We start from the raw sequence: 21,346 nt of genomic DNA, 5'->3' as shown, positions 1-21,346 counted from the left end.
TTTATGCCTTTCCTGGTGTCACCGATGCCTTTCCCGATGCTTCCGTTGGTAAATATAGCAGTAAAAATATTGTTCCAGTCAAAGTGTTTGGAAAATTGCTTAACTTTTTAAGTAGCGAAGTATAACCTGGTAACATTTTGGCTTCACAACACGATTGTGTTTTGCAAGTTACAAAACGTAAATGTTATTCCTCTTAGTGCTTTTCCGAATGCCACCGATGCCTCCATTGTTTATTACAGCAGTAAAAGATATATGTGCCATCAACACTTTTGAAAATTTGCTTAATATTTTATTTAGCGACGTATACTGTTAACATTTCGGCTTTACAACACTATTGTTTTCTGGAACTACAGCTGATATGTCTCTATATGAGGTATTGAGGTATTGCCACAAAGGCATTGCAGAAACTCTAAACAATCACTTTTCAAGCATCGGCAAGAGCCTTGCAAAGGCCTTTCGTGGTTTAAAACCGACTCAGTACGATGCAGTTCCTACCTTATCGTTCTCTCTCAAGTATGTGACGTCAGCCTTTGTTGAAAAGCAGCTGCGCCTAATGAAAACCAATAAAGCGGTAGGACTAGACAGCATTAGTGCACGTTTACTCCGTGATGCAGCAAATGTACTTGCTTCACCTCTGCGGGATATCATAAACCTCTCTTTTGAGAAGGGTCAATTCCCATCATCTTGGAAATGTGCGAAAGTGACTGCTCTTTTCAAAGAAGGTGATAAGTCCGATAAAGATAACTATCGTCCCATTTCTGTCCTGCCCACGGTCAGTAAAGTAATTGAGAGAGCTGTTCATTCTCAACTTTACGGCTACCTTGACTCCAACAATCTGCTTGCTGTGAACCAGTTTGGCTTTAGACGTGCAAGATCTACCGCTTTAGCTCTAACGCAGTTTACCGATGAAGTGCTAAGTAATATGGATAAAGGTTTAGTAAATGGTGTAGTTTTTATTGATCTGAAGAAGGCCTTCGACACCGTTGACCATGTCATTTTACTCGGGAAGCTCAAATCTCTAGGATTACGCAGCAAGAATCTTGAGTGGTTCCATTCCTACCTATCCTCTCGTTACCAGAAGACTGTGATTGGTCAAGCCTCTTCTCCTGCGCGGAAGGTTTCCGTTGGTGTTCCTCAGGGGTCTATTCTCGGTCCATTACTATTTGCCATTTACATCAACGATCTACCCAAGGTCCTTCGGAACACTACGGTCACCTTATTCGCTGATGACACTGCTATCTACTGCTCTTCTCAATCAGCCCGTGACCTACAGACCATGTTGAATCAGGATCTGGACAGGCTAGCTCAGTGGCTCTACGAGCATAAACTTACACTAAATATCTCGAAGTCTAAATTCATGCTCATTGGCGGTCCAAGGAAACTTAACACCTTAGAAGAATTCACATTAACAATCAAGGAGAAGGAGTTAGACAGAGTCAATTCGTTCAAGTATCTGGGCGTAATTATCAATGAGAATCTGTCTTGGACTGATCATGTGGATTACATTAAGACCAAAGTGTCTCAGAGGCTTGGCGTTTTACAGAGAATAAAACATCTTCTGCCAAGAAATACAAGGGAACTCTTTGTAAAAGCCATGGTGCTGCCAATCCTTGATTATGCTGATGTGACTTGGGGGGGATAAATCCAACACCACTCTGATGAACAAGATCCAATTACTCCAGAATAAAGCAGCTAAATTAATTTTAGATATGCCAAAGCATTCATCAGCAACAGAAGCTCTTGATCTACTTGGTTGGGATACATTGGAAAAAAGGCGAAGATTTCATCGTCTATTTTTGGTTTTTAAGTCCTTGAATGGACTAATTGATTGGAATTTTAATTTTAATCATTTTAAAGACATGCATGATTATAACACTCGTTTTAATAACAACATTTGTAAACCACAATCAAAGCGTACATGGGGTCAGCATCGGTTTGTTTGTCATGCAGTAGATGACTGGAACGCTCTCCCAGACGGCATTAGGAACATTTCCGATTTTTCAGTTTTTAGACGTCTTGTTAAAAACATGTAGTCTCTTCTATTGATTATACCCTTTTATCCTTTTCTTGATAACCATATTTATATTTTCTGTTATCCTTACGTTAGATTTATGCAGGGCCTCACTGAAAACCACACTTTGTGACGTGGGCTCCCTGTCAAAAGATCTTATTTATTATTATTATTATTATTGAATTTGTTTCCCCGCAGACCACTCGTATTTCGGTCTTTTCTTCTTCCCCCGCTCGTCGCCCGTGATGTAGTGACTCCCCATTGCAACGCAATCGGAGTGCACACACCGCCTGGTGTATTTGTAAGGGCCGATTGTCTAGAGGCAAAGTTGACCCCCGACAGGGACCTTTCCGACGATGATGTTTTCTGGGTACCCTCTTGCTTTGAGGCGTTGTTTGAATTTCAAAAGGCCCTCTTCAATGTTTACTTTGAAGAGATAGTTCTAAGCAATCTTATTGCTTCGCCTTGAAAACCATATTTGAATACCGTACACATTGAAACGATATTTCACGCCTGATGGTGACACTAGGCGAGAAATATGGCGAAGTGCGTAAATTGGATGGACTCGGTCGGCTTGTAATGGGTTTTGATGTCCAAGATGCAATGTTTTGCGAATTTTTCCCTTTAAACACTGTGGTATCGAGGAAAGTGATTTGTTGCTCGATGTACCCGTTAACTATATAACCTCATACAACTTTGTCCAACTTGTCGTCAGACAGTTTACTGAACGATTCAAAGTCTTCTAAACCATAATCGTTTATTTTCCTTGATACAGTCCAACGAGACACTCCCAACATTTCCAAAATTCTAGTGTAGCCAAATCTAAAACTAAGGAAGTTTTCGAGCAACTCCGCAGTGATATCAAAAGCTGGCATACCAACCCCATCACTTTTTTACCTCGAGAAAAACATTATTTGCAACTGTCGTTGGAGATAAAGATACTTGGGCTAAATTTTGCCGATAAATCCTTGCCCATAAATCCTTGCTTCCTCTGATGTGAAACGTCATAATAATAGTGGGGACTATTACGCCCAGTCTAAAGCCTGGTGCACATATGATCAGAGACGATCGCCAGCGATCGTCTCCGATCATCTGTGAACAGCTCTGCGATCGTGTGCGATCGCGGGCGAAGAACCATGGTCTATTCGTGCGATCGTCTCCGATTATATGTGAACAGCTGAGCGATCGTGTGCGATCGAGTGCGATCGCGATCGCAGGCGATTGCAGGAATAGAGCCATGTTCTATTCGTGCGATCGGTTGCGATCGTCTGCGATCGAGTGCGATCATATATGAACATAGTTCTGCGATCATGCGATTGGAATGTGTCCCATAATACTATGTTTTCCCAGCGTGCAGCACTGTAAGCGGCATGATACCATGACAACCAGTTGTTTATCATTTTTTACACTTGCGTGTGTTTTGACAAGATGGAAGGTGAAATTAACACGGAACAGTTTATGGAAGAAATTAGAAAATACAATTGTTTGTTCGAACGCTTTAGCAAAGAATTCAAAGACAAGTTCAAGAAGATTAACGCCTAGTCCAAAGTAGGCGAAGTTTTTAGCATTTTCCCAGCAGCTGCTGCGATCAAATGTGAACATGTGATTCGCGATCTTCGGTTGAGTGATTTCAGCGATCTTGCGATCACCTGCGATCGTCTGTGATCGTCTGCGATTATAGGTGAACCAGGCTAATAAAATAACTTTAAACAGTTTCTGAACAAGAACGAAGTAACTACTTCTACTTCGAGTCGTTCGTAAAGCCTATTTTAGGTTATTGTAAATCGACTCGCCCGAACACTAACTAGACAAAAAAACCTTAAGTGACTGTTAGTTTAACTTATTTTTAATCATTAGGAGTAAAAAAAAAAAACACAAACGCGACTGGATGTAAATTTTAGTGTGCGTTTTCGGCTTACGAACAATAGAAAAAGTCTCAATGTAACAGTAGAGGGTGGAGCAACAGAATTTCGTTGTGGAACACAAACAGTGGATTCCCGATTTTTCAAATCTCCACGGGAAATGAAAATCAGATGAAGTACTTGGGTAGGCTGGGGGAAGGGGAACGACTAGTTTTTCGTTTTTTTTACGCAGGAAAATGCGTACTCAACTACTCATATTCGTATTTGCTGCAACCTACAATAGGTACAGTATTAATTAAGCATGAGTTGAACGACGTTTGTGAGCATGTATTTGAGGGTCGGATGGTGTGCTCTTGGCTAATAGTCTCCCGCCTTCCCCTCCTCCTGCGGACGTGTACCATTTCTTCGTTAACTCCAATGCCGCCTTCCAAGCGAAGGGGAAAGAAGAGACTAAATGAAGAGACTTTAAATTTTAAAGGGGCACTTAACAGTTTTACATGGAACTGTTCGTATTGAAGTTTGATCCATTACGAAGACGTTTCAAACGACGTTTATACGCTCTGTCTAACTCTTCACAATCATATCAGCTCTCACATCACGCGCTTACCTAAACATCAACAGCTTTTGTTTAAATCTGTCATCAACTTCCTGTAATAACTGCCTTTACACACACACGTAAATAAAAAAATTCCAAAAAATTTCCCACGGCGCCAAGGCACGCTTATACCCGAATTTTTTAAAACCTGCGCCAAAACATAAACAACTATGCACTGTTATCAATGGATCCTTATTGTCTGCTGAACAAAAGATAGTCAGCACCCCTTACTTCTGTTGCATAAACCAATTATCGTACCTAAAACAATGGTTAATAACAGTGTCATTTGATGTTTATGTATCACACTTTGGAGTTGATGGAACATTTTTATCACCAAAATGTTGACAAATCAACCTAGTTAGGAGTATTACATCGATTGACGCTTAATTCAGGCTATTTTCTGAAGCTGAGGCACAGATAATACAAACATATTATTACATCTAAGCGTTATGACGTATAGGACATCTACAGGGGGCCTTTCTTCTCTGTAAGCTGTTTCGAGTGGCTCAACTTTAAATTTTCTGCGTGAGTAGAACGGTACTAAGCAAGTTTTGACCCTTTTTTCAGGTTAAGACTAATTGTTCGTGATTTCCTGTTTTCACTAGAAAGTTTACAAGCTTCAATTATCGTATCCAGAATAGTCTAGCTTATCCAAAGGGTTAAGTTCATTCGGACCGTGAAAATTGTGATGTCATGCTCAACCGTTCTAGTCGGACAGAGGATGTTAAATGAATGTTCTGGCTGAACAATATGACCAGTGAAGGAAGGATGCGATTAATCAAGTATATTTTATCTTCGGCTTTATTAGCAAATTTGAGGTTTATCTGTTTTGCCCAATCCGACTGGAGAATTCTAACAATGAAAATCACATCTAACAATAGTGAGCCGAGGGGTGGGTGTAACGGAAAAGGAAATAAAGCCTATTAATTCAGGCTGCATACTTATCAATCTGACGGTTGAAGCGACCTTTTTCAGTGTACGTGCAAGCTCAGCAAGGGTGAGTCACGCTTTAAAAATACGAAAATCCGTTTGATGTTGTCATCCAACGTCAGACGAGGGGAGAAACTCGATGGTAAAAGTTGAAGCCTACGACATTCAACAGAAACGAACAGTACCGTGACAGAAAATGCCGAACAATCTCAAAGCTTTAAACAAGTTTTCCAGGTCAGTGGACGAGAGTATTCTACAGAGAAGCATTCCTGTGTGCCACTTTAATCCGTCTACTACAAAAAAAGCCATGGAGATCGAAGTTGTTGACAGATTCCGGGAAGGTTCGCATGCAGACTTCTGTGAAAGAATGTACAAGAGTTTTAAATCTCAGAGTGCCGTAATGGAACTTAACAGAAGATTGAGTTCGGCCCAGTATACTTTTCCAGACGACAATGGGATTTTATCCACAAAGTTTCCTGAGCAGGCTGTTTGCGAAAGCAGGGAAAAAGAAACGAAAAGCGGCCATTCCAGGACAGATGTCGACAGTAGAAGTTTACTTAGACTTCAATCGAATGTCTCTTCGGCAAAGCCGGGAAATTTAGGCTTGAAAAATCGTTTAAATGCACATAATGGAATTTTTGAAATGCAAAATATCACTTATGTTTCTGATAAATCCAACTTGAGCGCCGCCGAAACAGAGTGCAATGGTACAGAACATGCAGAAGAACATGGAGCGCTGGGCATAACAACTCCGCGTAAGAATAAACAGCCACAGCTGAAACTTTTGTTTAGCTCCGGACAAGGTGGCGTGGGGCAAGATGAATTTGACACATTTAATGAACCTGTCGGGGTAACTGCTACGCCATATGGTAAAATCATTGTGGCAGACTACAACAACGACAGACTACAAGTATTATCCAGCGACGGGAAATTTATTCGCGCGCACGATCACTACTCGAGGGAGAGCGGAAAGAAATTTCCGTTCATGTGCCCCGCTGGGATTGCGTGCGATGCATCAGGTAACATAGCCGTCGTGGAAAAAGGCAAAAATCGTGTTGTTGTTCTATCTCCAGCCTGCACAATCGTGCACGCTTTCGGTCGACATGGCAAAAAACAAGGTCAGTTCAGAGGGCCCCACGGAATCTTTATAGACGCTCGAAACCGCATTATCGTCACTGACACAATGAACTGCCGCATACAGGTTTTTGACCGAGAAGGAAATTTTCTCTTCTTGTTCGGTGATAAGGGGCCAGGGAAACTCAACTACCCATGCTACGCGATCTTTCACGAAGGACGATTCTACGTAACTGATACAGACAATGACTGTGTGAAAGTGTTTGACACTCGCGGTACTTTTTTGAGGACTTTTGCAGATGGACTCAGCGCGCCTTCCGGGATTGCGGTCTACAAGGGAAAATACCTTCTCGTCTGTGATTATAGCAATGACTGTGTGAAGATCTGTTCCCTCGAAGGACGGGTGTTAAGCTCGTTTGGAAGCAAAGGAGACGGTATTAATCAGTATTGTGGTCCTGAGGCTCTTGTGGTTACTCCACAAGGAAATATTGTCGTAAGCGACAAACTTAATTCCAGAATCCAAGTGTTCGACTTAGTTATTTGAGGAATTAGTTTTAAAAAAATTGTATTCATCGATTTTTATGCTGGTGTTCAGGCTCGCTAAAAAACTAAAATGCGAAATAAACCGTGCGAAAGTCATTAGAGCGATGAAAGCTATAAAGGAAGATAAAATTCCCAACAGGATTCACTCTGAATTTACAATAGCAATAACAGTTTGGTCACGTTTTTTAATTTTTACGCGAAGTGCCATATCTAAATCCCAACAATTAGAGATAAATCTTCTCAAAATTGTTCTGGACCGCCTGTTCAATCTCTTAGTTTTAGATTGTGCGGTCTCTTTTTCATTTCCCTTCGACTGTTTTTGATTAGAATCCCGATGAGATTAAAGCTCAAATTTATTCAAACCGAAGGTCTCCTTCCCATGATGCCTGTCTGGTTCAGACTAAGAGAGTATAAATCCTGAGCAGTTAATATCCTCTTGTTTCAGATCATTTCCTGCGGGCATCGTCGTCAAGGTTTTTCTTCAAGCTTCCGAAGAAATTTTTTTTCATAGTACAAGTTTGAACCAAGATTTTAATTTGAAAAAGAAAGACTACTTTCGAGTAACTTCCTTCTACCAAGGTTATCCGCAAATTTTTGTTAAATCGCATTGTTGAAACTCTGATAGGCTGTGGCTTGTTTTAAATCTGCATAGACCGTTTTTTTAGTTTTTTTTTATTAGTTTAAAGATATTGCAGGAATGATGTAAAATGTACAGTTTGCAGATATTTTATGAAGATGCTAGATTGTTCAATGGACTGTACAAAATTCACTTGATTTAAAATATTACTTAAGTATTTAGCCAGATATTTATTCGTATTTCAAAGTTGATAGATGGAGCGATTAAAGATATAACACAGTCTCACATCAGTTCTTATGGAATCGCTCCAGTTTCCAGTTTACCTTAATCCTGATTACCAATTTTTAGACTTACAGAGAACGGACTTGCGCAACATGAAACTAAGACGAACCGTTGTCTTTTAAACAACCACTTGGTGCTGTTGCGAAACACAACAAAAGACATATTCCCGCTCATTTCATCAAGTGCGAGCAAAATAGATTGACTGTAGTCAACGTAGAGAGAGAGTGATTTCAACCGAGGTTAGAGATACAGACGCACGAATTCTTTACGGCATAACAGTTTTTCTTCCTAAAGCTGTTAGGAACAAATCAGTTAAACAAATGCGTTTTAAGACATTTAGAACTAAGACCAACTAAGGTGTACGCAATCTGATAAAAATATTTTTGTAACTTGCGTGGTTTTATTCTAACCAAAGTGTCGCACGGATCAGAATTAATTGTCTTCATTTAAAGCCATTTTGAACTTTTTCTGCCAGTTTTTAAGCTTAGTAAGAGAACTATCATCCTCTTCAATCTTGGTTCCCTGGAGCTCAAATATTCTTTCCACAAATTTCATGGTCACATAGTAGTCCGTGGCTTGCAGCGATAGTCTTCGATTGGCTTTCATTGAGACGTGTGCTTCTCTGAAGGCCATTTTTGCAGCCCTGGCAGCCGAAGTGTACTTCAGCTTAGAGATTTCGTTCATACGAGCTTGCCGACTGTCAGGTATCACCTTAGGTCCTTTCTTTGAGCGCGACGCAACGAATTCCAGTTTCTGTGGTTGGTTAGGTTTGTTCGAATTACCCTGGTAACCCTCAGGCACTCCTTCTAAGGAATCGCGTCTTCCTTCTTGATTTCCTACAGTAGAAAGGTTCCCCCTCAAGAAACCATGGCCTCCGGCAGTACGTGGATCAAATTTAATAACGTCGGACACCAAAGAAGACTTTCTTCCTTCAAGCTTGTGTTCATGTTCTTTATTCGACACAACTGTTAAGACATCTGTGACTAATGTACTCCGACGCCTTGGTCGAGGTTTGTTGTAAGAAACTTCGGCGAGCGGTTTCGTTTCTTCCTCAATTTTCTGAAGGGACATCCTCCTTTGTGCGAAGGACCGCAGCAAGTCATTGCGCAAGTCTAGAGCGCAGTCTTTGTCGTGTATTTCGAGACCGGAAATAGTATGCCGCCGAGCTTGGTTGCTCTGTTTCGTTGCGTGGGCGGGCGCAGTGTAAGTGAAGCAAGTAACTATCTTGGTTTTCTTGCCGATTTTGGCGGGTGTTTTCTGAATTTCAACGGGGTAAGTTTCCTCTTCTGAGAAACAAAACAAAAAAAAAACAAAAAACGAAACAAAAAAAATAGATAAAACATTTAAATTACTTCAACTGACGTCTCACAACGTCAATATCAAGACTGCGCCTCGAGCACCACTTTTTTGTCCTTATCTCATTTTGACCACATCTGTAATTTATCACCGAACGACAAAGAATCTGTTTGTTAATTAGTTGATTGGCTATCCTGTCGATAAATCCTGTGAGCTTTCTCTTTAAGACATTACATTTATGTTTATCGTTGAATTTTCTATCGTGATTGTTTTCCCTTAAGTCAACATCATCATTGCACGTTTTCTATTTCAGTATAATTATCATAGAAGTTACTTAATTGAGTCATAGTGAATCCCCGCTGTCAACCATCACTGAGTTAGGTTACTCGAATTACAAATTCGCATGTTTTATGCTTACCGAATTCGTTCATCTCTTGAGGGGCACATTCCGGGGGCTTACGCACAGGGATCGGCTGAGGAGCATCGGCAAGATAGTGCAGGTCACGGTTTTCATCGATGGCCCGTATGCACCAGGGGATCTTAAATGCTTCCTCCGCTGTGGCCCGTTCATGTTCGTCCACATCTAACATCCAGCGGACAAGATCACGATACTCTGTTGAGAGAAGTCAACTGTAAAAAATCAATTTAAGGAAAAACATACTGGAGTCCAAACTCCGTAGAAAATATGTATTAAACCTGTTAAATGTACCACAACATTTGGATAAAAAAAAATCCGAAACTTCTTAAAATTCCAAGCGAAGGGGTAACACATATATGCGAACGAAAGCTCAAAAGCAATTAACTAAAACTCCGCGAAAACAAACAAAAAATGCGCGAAAAATGTCCACGTCAGTTTTCCAAAGTCGAGGTTACAGTTCTTTGACGTGATTGGTTAATTTGCGACATCACTTACGCGGCACGCGAATACAAAGAGAATACAAAGGGGGGAGGGAAAGAGAACAATTTTTACTTGAAATTTCAAAAAGAAAGAGATTTTCTAAATCAACTATGAAAAGTTATCAAAGGCTGGAACTAACTACCGAAGAATGACCGACCTAGTGCGTTTTGATACACAGATTTGAGTTAAACGTATTGCAAGCCTTGCTCTCAAAGAAAACTGCAACAATTTTGTTCCGACTTCATCACAATTTGTATACTCTGCACCTTTAAATGCAATCATAATACCACTTTTTACTATTGTTACACGTACTCTGCATTCATACCATGACCTAATCCTAGCGAAGAAGGCATAAATCATTACATAATGATATTTCTCGTGGTGACTTATCCAATGAGAAAATAGATAGAGGAGGAGGATAGTGGAAGAGAACGAATAAAAGTGCATCGCTAAGTGGAGGATTTCTCGCATTGTAGGACAGGGCTTACTTCACCAAAGTACCTCCCATTTTGTTCAGGCGGCATAAAACCAACAAGTAGAGCAATTTTCAATTCAGCGTCGAAAGAAATCCGGGATTGCTTTGTTTATGCTCTGCTCCGCTATCCGATTCGTCCAGAAAACTCATCCACTCTCTCGACCAGTCACTCTATCTCTTTGGTTTAGAAACTGGTTCGAAATTGTTACACCAGTTGCAAAACCTTGTTAAGTGAGTTTAGTATACAGTGCACAGTACACAGAGTACTTTCGCTTTCCATTTGAAAATTGCTCGAACGTTTTCAGTCAAAACCACTGCCATACCTTTACTAACTCTTTTTGAAAACTTGATTTTGTTGGTGTAGTCATCCTTTATTAACTTTCTCATATCATTTTCACTGAAGGGAAGTCTCGCACAGCCCATTGTATACAGTACAACACCCATGCTCCACACGTCGGCTTTTTTACCGTCGTACGGCCTGTTTCGAAGGATTTGAGGACAACAATAGGCGAAGGAACCACAGTAGGTTTCTAAAGGACGATCTTTCACCGTGCCCACGGCAAAACCAAAATCTGAAATAAAGAAGCGGATCACCTAATGTAGGTACTAATGAGGAATTGCCTTTGTTTTAACTCTTCATTCTCGCGACATGTCTGCGTGGCTTTATTCATTACATTATTTTTAGGAACAAATTTATAAAAAAAAACATTTACGACAAAGGAGGCTGGAGTCTAAATTCCGTAGAAAATATGTATTGAACGTGTTAATGAACCCCAACATTTGGCTAAAATAAAAACTCCGAAACTTATTGAATCTCCAAGCAAAGGGGTAACAAATATACGAGAACGAAAGCTCAAAAACAACAAACTAAAACTCGCGAAAAAAAACTAAAAGTACGCGAAAAATGTCCACGTCAGTTTTCTAATGTCAAGGTTAGAGTTCTTTGACGTGTTGGCTAATTTGTGAAATCACGCGCGCCGCGCTGAAAACAACAACAACAAAAAATCAAACGAGAGGAAGAGAAAAATTGTTACTTGAAATTTAAAAACGAAGGAGATTTTCTACAAAATTGTTGATTGAAATTATTCCTGGCATGAGGAATTCGATTCCCTTTTCTAATTCAGACAAGCTTTCAAAAATCTAACGTGTTTAAATTTTTACGGCGTTGGTACACCCTTCTAACAAATTGGAAATGTCGTTGTCACTAATAATTAACAATTAGATCATGAGCGTGAGATTTCTATTGCTCGATGTTTGATGAAGCCGAAGCCCTCGAAAACAATCACGCATAAAAATCAAGCGTTAATTATCCAATAGGATATATTATTACCCGTCTTCAACACTTGTTTTCATTATTATTTTATACCGATGATTTGTCTAATTGAACTGCTCAGTGCGTTTTTTTGGCTCGCGTATCTTCTTAAACTATAATTTTTCAAGATAGCTACCTGTTACTTTTAACTTTCCGTCCCCAGCTATCAAGATGTTTTCACATTTCAGGTCTCTATGTACCACGTTTTGCTTGTGGCAGTACGTCATGGCAGCGGCAAACTGACAAAACAGCTTGCGTACCTCCTCTTCAGGTAGCACGGTTCTTGCGTTTATGTATTCCAATAAGTCGCCTCCAGATGCCAATTGTAGAACAAGATACACCTTAGTGGAAGTTTCCACAACTTCGTACAGCCGGATCTGCATAAATATAGAGTTTGTACCAAAAACTTTTTCTTAACAACATCTCTATAGCCTGCAGAGCAGGCGCAACTTTGGCGAGCGAGTGCTCAATATTTTCTTAACAAAAATTATGACCGCTATCTTTTATTTTAATAGCAACAGAGTGCTGTGAAGAGAAAGAGATTTGTACTAATGGGACGGTGGACGGTAAAAAATAAGGAAGATTCGCCTTTCCCCGCCCCCTCCCCCACCACCTCTATCTCCAAATCAAACATGGCCAGCTGAATAAACGATTGCGAGCTTCTTAGATTAACGCTGACTCGCCCTTATAAGACGCCTGCATTGCGGGCTAACATCTCTATAAAGAACAAATTTGAGTAATAAGTAGTCATGGTTCTGAAGAGGAGCGGGAGATCAGTTTTCGCTTTCGCAAAGCTTTTACGAGGTTCAGAGCCACGTGAGCAATTTTAAGGATACCAATGTGCATTCAAATCAACTGTTATGCTCACGGATCGAGAACCTGGATTACGTGCGCGAGCCAACTCGCATCTGCCGACCCCAATCTCTTATACCAAACAGAAAATTCGAACTATCACAGCTCAGCTTTCACTGGCATATACTTGAATAATGATAAGTGCTAATAAAAACTGTGATGAATACGGGAGAACCTAGGCATGGGCAAAAAATTGCTCATAAAACCTTCCTTTTAGGACGTGAGAAAACGTCTGTTTCACTCCTCTAGCCACCTTCGGAATATTTTCGGAACGTCATCGAAAATATTTCTACGTCTCGGTTACGATCGGCGTTCTGTTATAAAGTACTCACACTTTGAGGATGAAATTCTCATGACTTTAGCCAAAAGAAAATTATCAGGAATAAATGTGAGATCTTTTCGCTTTGTCATCGAGTCTCAACTGAAATGAAACTTCTCTTACCACGTTTGGATGATTAAGTCTGTGCATCAAATGAACCTCTCTAGGCAGAAACTTTTTGATGAAGTCCTTAGGTGCTCTCCTTTTGTTTATCGTTTTAACTGCTACTTTTTTGTTGTGTTTTTTAGAGTCGGCGAGCTTAACTTTGGCGTACGCGCCTTCCCCCAAGGTTTTTAGGAGAGTATAACCATGTTTCTCGATGGCTGTCAACTGCTGCTCTTTCTTAGGCAGCCACGAATCATTTTTCTTCACCAAGGTGATGTTGGATTTCTTCATTGTTACCGTTTAGTCACTGATATTGAAAATAGTGATGGTTCATGCTCCCTGCCATGCCTTTATCAGTCCAGTCATGCGACCATGTTCCGGAAATTCTCAGCCTTACTCTTATGTAGCAGCGCGCAACTTTGAACGACGAGTTAATTAGAAGTTAACAATATGACGTCATTAATAGAAATGGCGCCAGTTAATTACCATCTGGCTCCAGTTTTTCGAAGGGTGGATAATGCCATCCACTGGACAAATCTCTAATCGTTGAATAACGCAGTACGTTTTACTAACAATTATCCGCTGGATAGCGATTTATCCGTTGGATAGGGTTATCCGCCCTTAGAACAACTGAGTCCTGGGCATGACTCACACAAGGGGTCTCCTGTTCTTTCTCTGTTTGTTTTTTGTTTTCGTTCGTTTAACAAGATGCTGTCCTGAGATAATTCATACTTCATCGTGAAACACAAACCAAAAACAATGTAAAAATCTGCTGTGTCAAAGTGAAAAAATTCGTCCCTGATGCTCAGTAACCAAGTGCCAAAAATATTAACGGCGGCATGGTTAACAGGTCATTCGTATAGATTGTAGTCCTCTACAGCCAATAGGACGGGCCACAATGGAAAATGTTTCCTTACTCGGAACTGGTTAGATCAAATGACCACCACAAACCGTATAATATTAAGCCAAGCTTTAATAATTATTCGATCTAAAAGAAATACATTTATAATTCGCAATTAGAACAAACGCAAATCAAGTCTTTATCTTGTAACTAAATTCAAAATTTCAATATAAACTTACTTCTGTGGCGGGTCGTTACAACAGTCTCACTATACGGGTTAGCAGATTCTCCAGGTAAGCGGGTTTAGAGACAGAAAAACGATAACAAAATAACTTCTTTCTCACTTCGATTCTGCTGAAAAACTGACTTAAAACATAATAATCTAACGCTTTTAAATCAATCTATTGAATTAATGTCAATCACGATTCTTGTCATCGAATAAATCTGTCAACACGAGGCAACGCCTATTTATTAAACGAAACAGAAAACACTCTCAAGGAGGGATTGAGTTCATCCTGATTATTAGCTGCACGTATCGACACTGTGCCAGAATTTGCTGTACATTTTTATTAGTTTTTCAAGTAACAACAACTTTCACAATAACTTTATTCGTACCCTACATTAATTATATGCTACAAAAAAAAAATTAAGTATATATATATATATATATAAATATTATGAGGGGAAAAAAGGACGTAACTACGTTTCCCGACAAGCCTGTTTCGTGAATCGCTTCACTCTTAAACCCCTGAAGAGTGAAGCGATTCACGAAACAGGCTTGTCGGGAAACGTAGTTACGTCCTTTTTTCCCCTCATAATATTTATTCTGCTCTGCTTCAACGTATTGAGCACTGTTCCACGCGAAAATCGACTCGCAAACTTCCTATATATATATATATATATATATATATATTACATGAAAAATGGAGTGAGTCCAGGCTGCCAATAATAACCGTTGAGGGCTAAAAAGATAAGGTAGTCTTACTTAGGTTATTAATAAATTATTACATTAAAGGGTCAGTTATCACACACGCGCACACACTACACAAAAAGAAAGAAGAAAAAAGCTAGCAGAAAAAAAAGAAAGCTTAGTATGCCAGCATGTAACAACGGAAAGCCAGAAAAAATATAGCTTCGTTAAATCTGCAATTAATATTTAGCAATAAGAATTGACTTACACTTTTTCTTTAAACGTTTAAGAGAAAGGACCTTTATTTCATCACTTATATCTTTTCAAAGTTCAGCTCCCTGGAACCTTATGTTGAAAATTCCATAATTTGTTCTGACTTTTGGGATAGCATAAGTCATCCTGGCTCCAGTTGTTCTAAGATTGGATAACGCTATCCTCTGGATAAATCTCTATCCTCTGAATAAAGCTATACGTTTTGTTATCACTTATCATTTAGCGATATAACCGTTGGATAGCGTTATCCGCCCTTTATACAAGTGAGCCCTGGAGGACAACCTAGTGTTATTTCTATGTATTTTCCTAACAGGATTAAAAAAGGTATTAAAGACCGAAGCTAAAAGTTGATAATGGAACTTAAAAATAAACATTGCAAGTTGAAGGGTAATGATATTACACAGCTTGATAACATTCAAGTCTTTAAATAAAGAACTTGAGCGTTCAGTGCCTATCAGAATTTTAGTAATCTCGCCTGAAAACCTTGACGTTCGCCGGTAGAGAAGGTGGTCTACTTACAATGAGAAAACTTGGTAGATGGTGAGAGAGATCATAACATAAATTTCAACTTATGGAAAAGCGCTCAAGGGAATTAAAGAAAATATTGTCAATGAGAGTTGCTAAGTGATCTTTCATTCTAGTTTGCTGAAGAATTTGAGGTTAAAAATATGTGCCCAAGATATCTAAGAAATTTTCCTTACTAGGATGTGATGTGCATGTGCGCAGGTGAAGCTTTGGACGTGTGATGAAATAGTTCTTATCCTGATAACTCTCACAGGGAGACAGAGACCACGCTTTCGTTTCCTTTTGCACCGGAACGTGAAGCGCACCTGGCGTTACCAAACTTATGCGTTGTGTTACTCTTCATTCGAACAAGCCCTTTGACTTCTGGGTAAATTTAATGGCGACTTTCAGTGTGAAATGCTACGCAACTTTCATCGATCAGTTTCTTCTCTTTTAACGATTAGAAGCTCGTTATTGACAAGACCAAAGGACTCTAGAGTGCTTTATTTTTGGAATTCGCCAGTTAAATTGAATAGCAGCGACAACAAGGTAACGAAAATTAAATTCAGTGAACATGTTCAGTCCACGTCACAAGGCTGTTACTACACTTTCAACCCCTTAACTCTCAAAATCTGATCTTTGATTCTCTCTTCTTGCTGTTAAACATCTCCTTGTAACTTATTTACGAGAACCTGGTGTTAGATCGAGATAACTTCTACCTGTTAAGTTTGAGTATTCCTACTACTTGTTTGTTGGATTATGTATGGATAATCTAAGGAGAAGTTACTTGTTAATCACTTCTGGGAATTATAGAATTGAATTAAACTTAACGAAAATAATGTAAATTGTTCAATCGATGTACCTTGGAAGATTTTTTATGATGTAATCAAAGGTTTCTTGTTTTTTAGTGAAAAGTAATTTCATGTTTATTGTATGGTATTTGTGGAAAGTTTTTCTTTGAATCCTATAAAATTCAAAAACAGAGAAGTAATTGGAAAGGTGAACTATTTTTTTTCGCCTTTGTTTTATTTTTTCACATGGCTCTCTGCATTTGTAAATTTGGGGTTTATACCAAACATTTGTATACCCAGGATTCCATGGTAGTTGACTTGTGTTCTTTAACCTCCTCATGACTTGATTTTTGAATAGGATGACAGAAATGGGGGTACATACCTAGACTATAAAGGAAAGATTCCATTGGGTAAGACCAATGTATTACTGTGAACACTGATATTTTAAGGCATACCAAAGGATAATACTCCAAAGCCAAGCCAGGACTGAGACACTCTGGAAAAATACAAGATTGTTCCACACGAAGCTTAGATGAAAGTCCTAAAAGAGAAAAAACAGGAAGTGGCTCTAGGCAAGCTTGATCTAACCTCTCAGAGACAGTAATTCTCTCAAGTTTATTTCCAAAAGATCAAGGTTTCCCTCAAACTCAGCCAATAAACCTGAAAATTAATTTTTTCAACCTTGTAACTTTCAAGATCTTGTCATTAATCTTCCCCTCAAGCTGCTACTTATTGCCTTGTAAATAGGTTACAATAATTTGGTTTTAGATGAAGATAACAACTTCTACCTAATCAGATAAGTTTGAATATTCCTATTACCAGTTTGCTGGATAACATATGGATATTTTAGGCAGAAATTACATACTAATCACCTCTGGGTGTAACAGGGAAGCTTTGTCTTCTGTACTGTAATGCAAGAAAAAGCAAGAGTTTGTTATTTGTGTCAAAATTAGCCTTGACATTCAAATTATGAAATTAACTACAAGGGCATGCTTTTGAAATATATAGGGGTATAATTTCTTAGACTATTGCTTGTTTCTTATTGGTAGACAAGTTGAGTGTAAAATTTGCAAGAAGTTCTGGGCCAGGTGGACAGAATGTGAACAAAGGTTTGGTGAAGTTTTGTCAAATAGCATAATTAAGGTTGAGTTTGATTTCTATTGCTTTAGTTTTTGGATTCAAGGACCTTCAAGAGGGATTTTTTATTACCTAAACATACATGTACTGGGAAAAAATAATCAAAAGTACATATTTACTGCCACTCTAACAAAGAGAGCACTTTTTTAAGACCTATCAGATTTCCAGAGAGACATCTTATCTGCCCTAAACTTAAGCATCTATTATACATTTCCTGAGCATCATTCCTCCTGGTGTATTCCTGAATAGTTATCAGTGTAGTGGCTATTGCATTCATATTCATCCAAAATCAAAGGCTAGAAGGAATATTTGGTCCCATTATTTCTTGGTTTGGTACTTTGGTTGTAAAAACTAATATAACTTTAATTTCTTCATTTTTAGTAAATACCAAAGTGGATTTACGCTTTCACGTTTTAAGTGCTGAATGGATTCCAGAGGATGTTAGACACAAGATCTTGGAAAAGGTATGGTTGTGAAAGTCCCTTGTTAAATCAAAAACAGTTTGCTAGCATTTGTATAGACTATGGCTGAGGAATGTTGAAGAGTGGAAACTGGAACTATTGCTTTTGGCATTTCAGCCTATAAATTGCTATTTCCTCAGAATCCACTAAGTCTTTGCTTGCCACTTTTTAAACTAAGAGAAACATTTTTTTGCAACAATAAAGGTAATTTGCATTTTATCTTCTGGACACCATGTTCAGAGTGCCATTTTGTGTACTCTTTGCAATGTGAGCCATCACTATTGACTGAACAAAAAAAACCTCTTCTTTCTCTAAAACTTACAGGAGAGGAATAGAATCAACAAAAATGGTGAATTATTTCTCAGCTCAATGAAATACCGCAGCCAGCAGAAGAACTTGGAGGATGCCATTGAGAAAGTGGAAATGATCATTAAGGAAGCGTCTTATATTCCAAAAGAAACCACACTGGAGAAAAAGGCCAGAGTAAAGAAACTGTAAGATAATACTGTTTTAATCATATTTCTAACAGTTATTGTTTCTTGACAAAGGCAGCTGATATGAGGACAAGCTAATTCCCATGGGCTACACAAAATCTGCCCCATTCCAAAGTTTTTGGATGTAAGTTTTCAGCTATAAGTGCATCGAGGGGAAACAGAAACAGGTGTAAAGCAAGGCTGAGCATACTACTCATTTGCACTGGGCCAATTCCTACAAAGAAGGTTTTTTTTTAATTTCACTCTTGATATAGTAAAAGGTTACTATTAACCAAAGACTGAAAATGTAAGAAATTTTAAGTGAGGTCCAAATGGGTGTTCTGATGATTCCAATTTCACTGTGAATATCAAGTAATTGCTTGAAATAAATTTAGAAAAAAATTTCTCACTCTTTCCAAGGTGACCAGGCAATAACAATTTTATAATGTGCTGCTCCAATGAGGGCATGTCTTGTCAGTAATATTTCCCAACTAACCACAAATCAAGGTATGGTTTCTGCAGTTTTGTCATAAAAAATGTGCCATTAATTTTTGCAGTTTGTACCTTGGTTAGGGTTAAAACACTTACCTCAAAAATTATTGCTGTACTTCGCATATGTGGATGGAAACTATGTTACCTGCAGAGTTTAAAGTGTTTTTTCTTGATTCTATTTTTGTGATTTTATGATATTTATGGTTATTTTTCAGGGCAAGAATTGCCAATGAAAAGCGCCTCCTTGCCAAGAGGTACAGATCAGAGAGAAAAAGAGATAGATAGCAGGAGTGATTAAAGAATTTGGCAAGGCAAAAAAAAAATGAGGGAAGTGGAACGCCAAATTGTGCCTCTACAACAAGGACAAACCATCCCAAAGACATTTCCTGGTTTATACTAAATAAAAGAGAAACAAAACCAAAGATTATCTCACAGAGCAAATGTAAACCATGACAACCTAAAGTAGAGACTTTGATTACATGCCAAATAAATGCAGAAATGGTTCTCAAGAGTGATTCTAAGTTTTCTCAAAATAGAGGAAAGCTCAATTTTTAATTTATCAAACTTTGAGAAGTTAAGAAGGACTGTTGTCAGTAGTGGTGACTGACATTTTGTCAGAAGTCATCATCAGAGTCAAGTGAAGAGTTGTTGTCAGTCTAGTGTCATAAGTCCAGTTGTGTAAACTGATTGGTCAGTTTAGCCTTGATGTCACTGGCTATAAGAATCAATTACAAGTGGTGTAAGTCAGTCATGATCTGCCAGGTTTGATCTGGTTGGTAATGTTAAGCCATTCTGTCTGGTTCATTTGTGATGTAGCTGTGGTGAACAAGTTATCTGTATGGCGTCAGTAGCCACTAATGACAACAGTCCTTCTCAGGACTAACCCTCAACCAAAAAATTTTATCACATGATCAAATGTTACCCTCAGGTTTAAACCATTCACTTTATCAAACTGGTTATTACCTGATGAACTGACCCTGAACTGTCTTAATAGCAGAAACATTAATGTTAGTTAATATATTAATCAAAGGAGCCTTATAGTTTTTACAAAAACTCATTTGTCCCAGCAATTGGATGGGAAATATTTTTCCACTCAGGTTATCCTGAGTTCATCCAACTCCATTACCTGATCTTGATTTCTCACTCAAACCTTCTTCTGATTAACGATGAACAGCCCTTTAGAAAAGAATGCATACCAAGGGTGAATTACAACATCTTCATGAACTAAGTGTAATATAATTTTAAACTTTGTACTGACTGGGGCCATCAAGACATTTAATGTATTGACCTAGTTATGAGGGGCGCTTGTGATTGTGATTTTTGGTTTCATGGTTTTTCAGTCTGACAGCAATTATGCACCACTACTGGTCTTGAATAGGCTCGAAATCTCTGTATGCTTCACTTGCCACTGACTGTAGCAAGTCGATTGTGGTTTTGATAACTGGGATGTGAAAATTTATCAGTCTTGATGGTTTTGCATGTGGTTTTCAGTTTTGATCTAATTTTTCTGCGGTTGTGTGGTTTGGGATGATTTTTTTCTACAGTTTTGAAGCTTGCTATAGGCCCCAAAGCCCCTCTCAATTATTTACCAAATTTGCTTTAAAAAAAAAGTCAAAAGATAGTTCATTTCCCTCCTATAGTCCTTTAGGAAGGATGATCCCTAGGCTCTATACCTAGAAACACGAACATATTCAGGTCCTTTAAATTGTCTTTCAAATTGAACTTACTTCCTCCTGTATTTCTGTCCTCTCCAGGTTGGCACCAAAGTCACTGCAGGGCCTTTCTGACCGCCTCTAACAATTCTTTCCTAGTGTGGTGGAGATGGATCAGTTATGCTCAGAGCTTTGTCCATTGTTATGAAACGCTGTGTGAAATGAGAAGCAACTCACTGAAAAGTGTGAATACTAAGAAAGCATACGGTTGCACTGGAGCACGACCTAGGTATGCATTATCCCAAATGCAAGTGCAGGCTTCACGAAAAGACAGAACTTCAACCAACTTTTGTTCCCTCGTAGAAGCTTCCACTCCGAATAGCTTTACAGATAAAACAGAGGTCAAATGTTTCGAAAGCGACTTTTATTTGCTTGGTTAAGCGGGTGTCCAAGTTTAGCCAAGTGAGCTGCAGATGCGCTATCCTTGCGCATTATGCATGGTAACAATAAATCGTTTTCCAAAGTATTCTTCAACCTCAAGTTACGAATATGCGACAAGAGAAATGGAATTTCACCATCATAACCGTTAGGGTTAACCGAACCAAACCGAGGATGCATCACTAAAGACGTGAAAAACCCTTGCCAAAACTTTTAACTACCTATATGCATTTTAAACAAAAA

General features: G+C 38.8%; 3 protein-coding genes across 4 annotated transcripts; 2 read left to right on the top strand and 1 right to left on the bottom strand.

The window, feature by feature from the left end:
* Positions 1–5,511: 5,511 nt before the first annotated feature.
* Positions 5,512–13,568, bottom strand: LOC113667600 (uncharacterized). Its single transcript, XM_027183446.2, has 5 exons — positions 13,150–13,568; positions 11,992–12,232; positions 10,867–11,115; positions 9,589–9,783; positions 5,512–9,160 (listed from the first exon to the last, which is right to left on the bottom strand). The coding sequence occupies exons 1-5, from the start codon at positions 13,420–13,422 to the stop codon at positions 8,307–8,309; spliced, it is 1,812 nt and encodes a 603-aa protein (XP_027039247.2). The 5' UTR covers positions 13,423–13,568; the 3' UTR covers positions 5,512–8,306.
* LOC113667601 (uncharacterized) lies at positions 5,595–7,877 on the top strand. Its single transcript, XM_027183447.2, has one exon. It carries the CDS (start codon positions 5,595–5,597, stop codon positions 7,014–7,016), a length of 1,422 nt encoding a protein of 473 aa, XP_027039248.2. The 3' UTR covers positions 7,017–7,877.
* A 2,475-nt stretch (positions 13,569–16,043) lies between the features above and the next one.
* On the top strand, positions 16,044–21,189 carry LOC113667598 (large ribosomal subunit protein mL62). Of its 2 annotated transcripts, XM_027183443.2 has the most exons (6): positions 16,044–16,208; positions 16,809–16,860; positions 17,500–17,559; positions 17,969–18,051; positions 18,373–18,542; positions 19,229–21,189. In XM_027183443.2, exons 1-6 carry the CDS (start codon positions 16,077–16,079, stop codon positions 19,296–19,298), a joined length of 567 nt encoding a protein of 188 aa, XP_027039244.2. In that variant the 5' UTR covers positions 16,044–16,076; the 3' UTR covers positions 19,299–21,189. The 2 variants fall into 2 exon arrangements, with proteins under 2 accessions (XP_027039244.2, XP_027039245.2); XM_027183444.2 differs by lacking the exon at positions 17,500–17,559 and having other exon boundaries at positions 16,045–16,208; positions 19,229–19,524.
* The last annotated feature ends 157 nt before the right edge of the window (positions 21,190–21,346 follow it).

The sequence above is a fragment of the Pocillopora damicornis genome, chromosome 10, assembly GCF_964200805.1.
Source record: "Pocillopora damicornis chromosome 10, jaPocDami1.2, whole genome shotgun sequence".
Classification (NCBI taxonomy): domain Eukaryota; kingdom Metazoa; phylum Cnidaria; class Anthozoa; order Scleractinia; family Pocilloporidae; genus Pocillopora; species Pocillopora damicornis.
The sequence above is the reverse complement of the archived record's forward strand: the minus strand, read 5'-3'. Positions and strand labels throughout refer to the sequence as shown.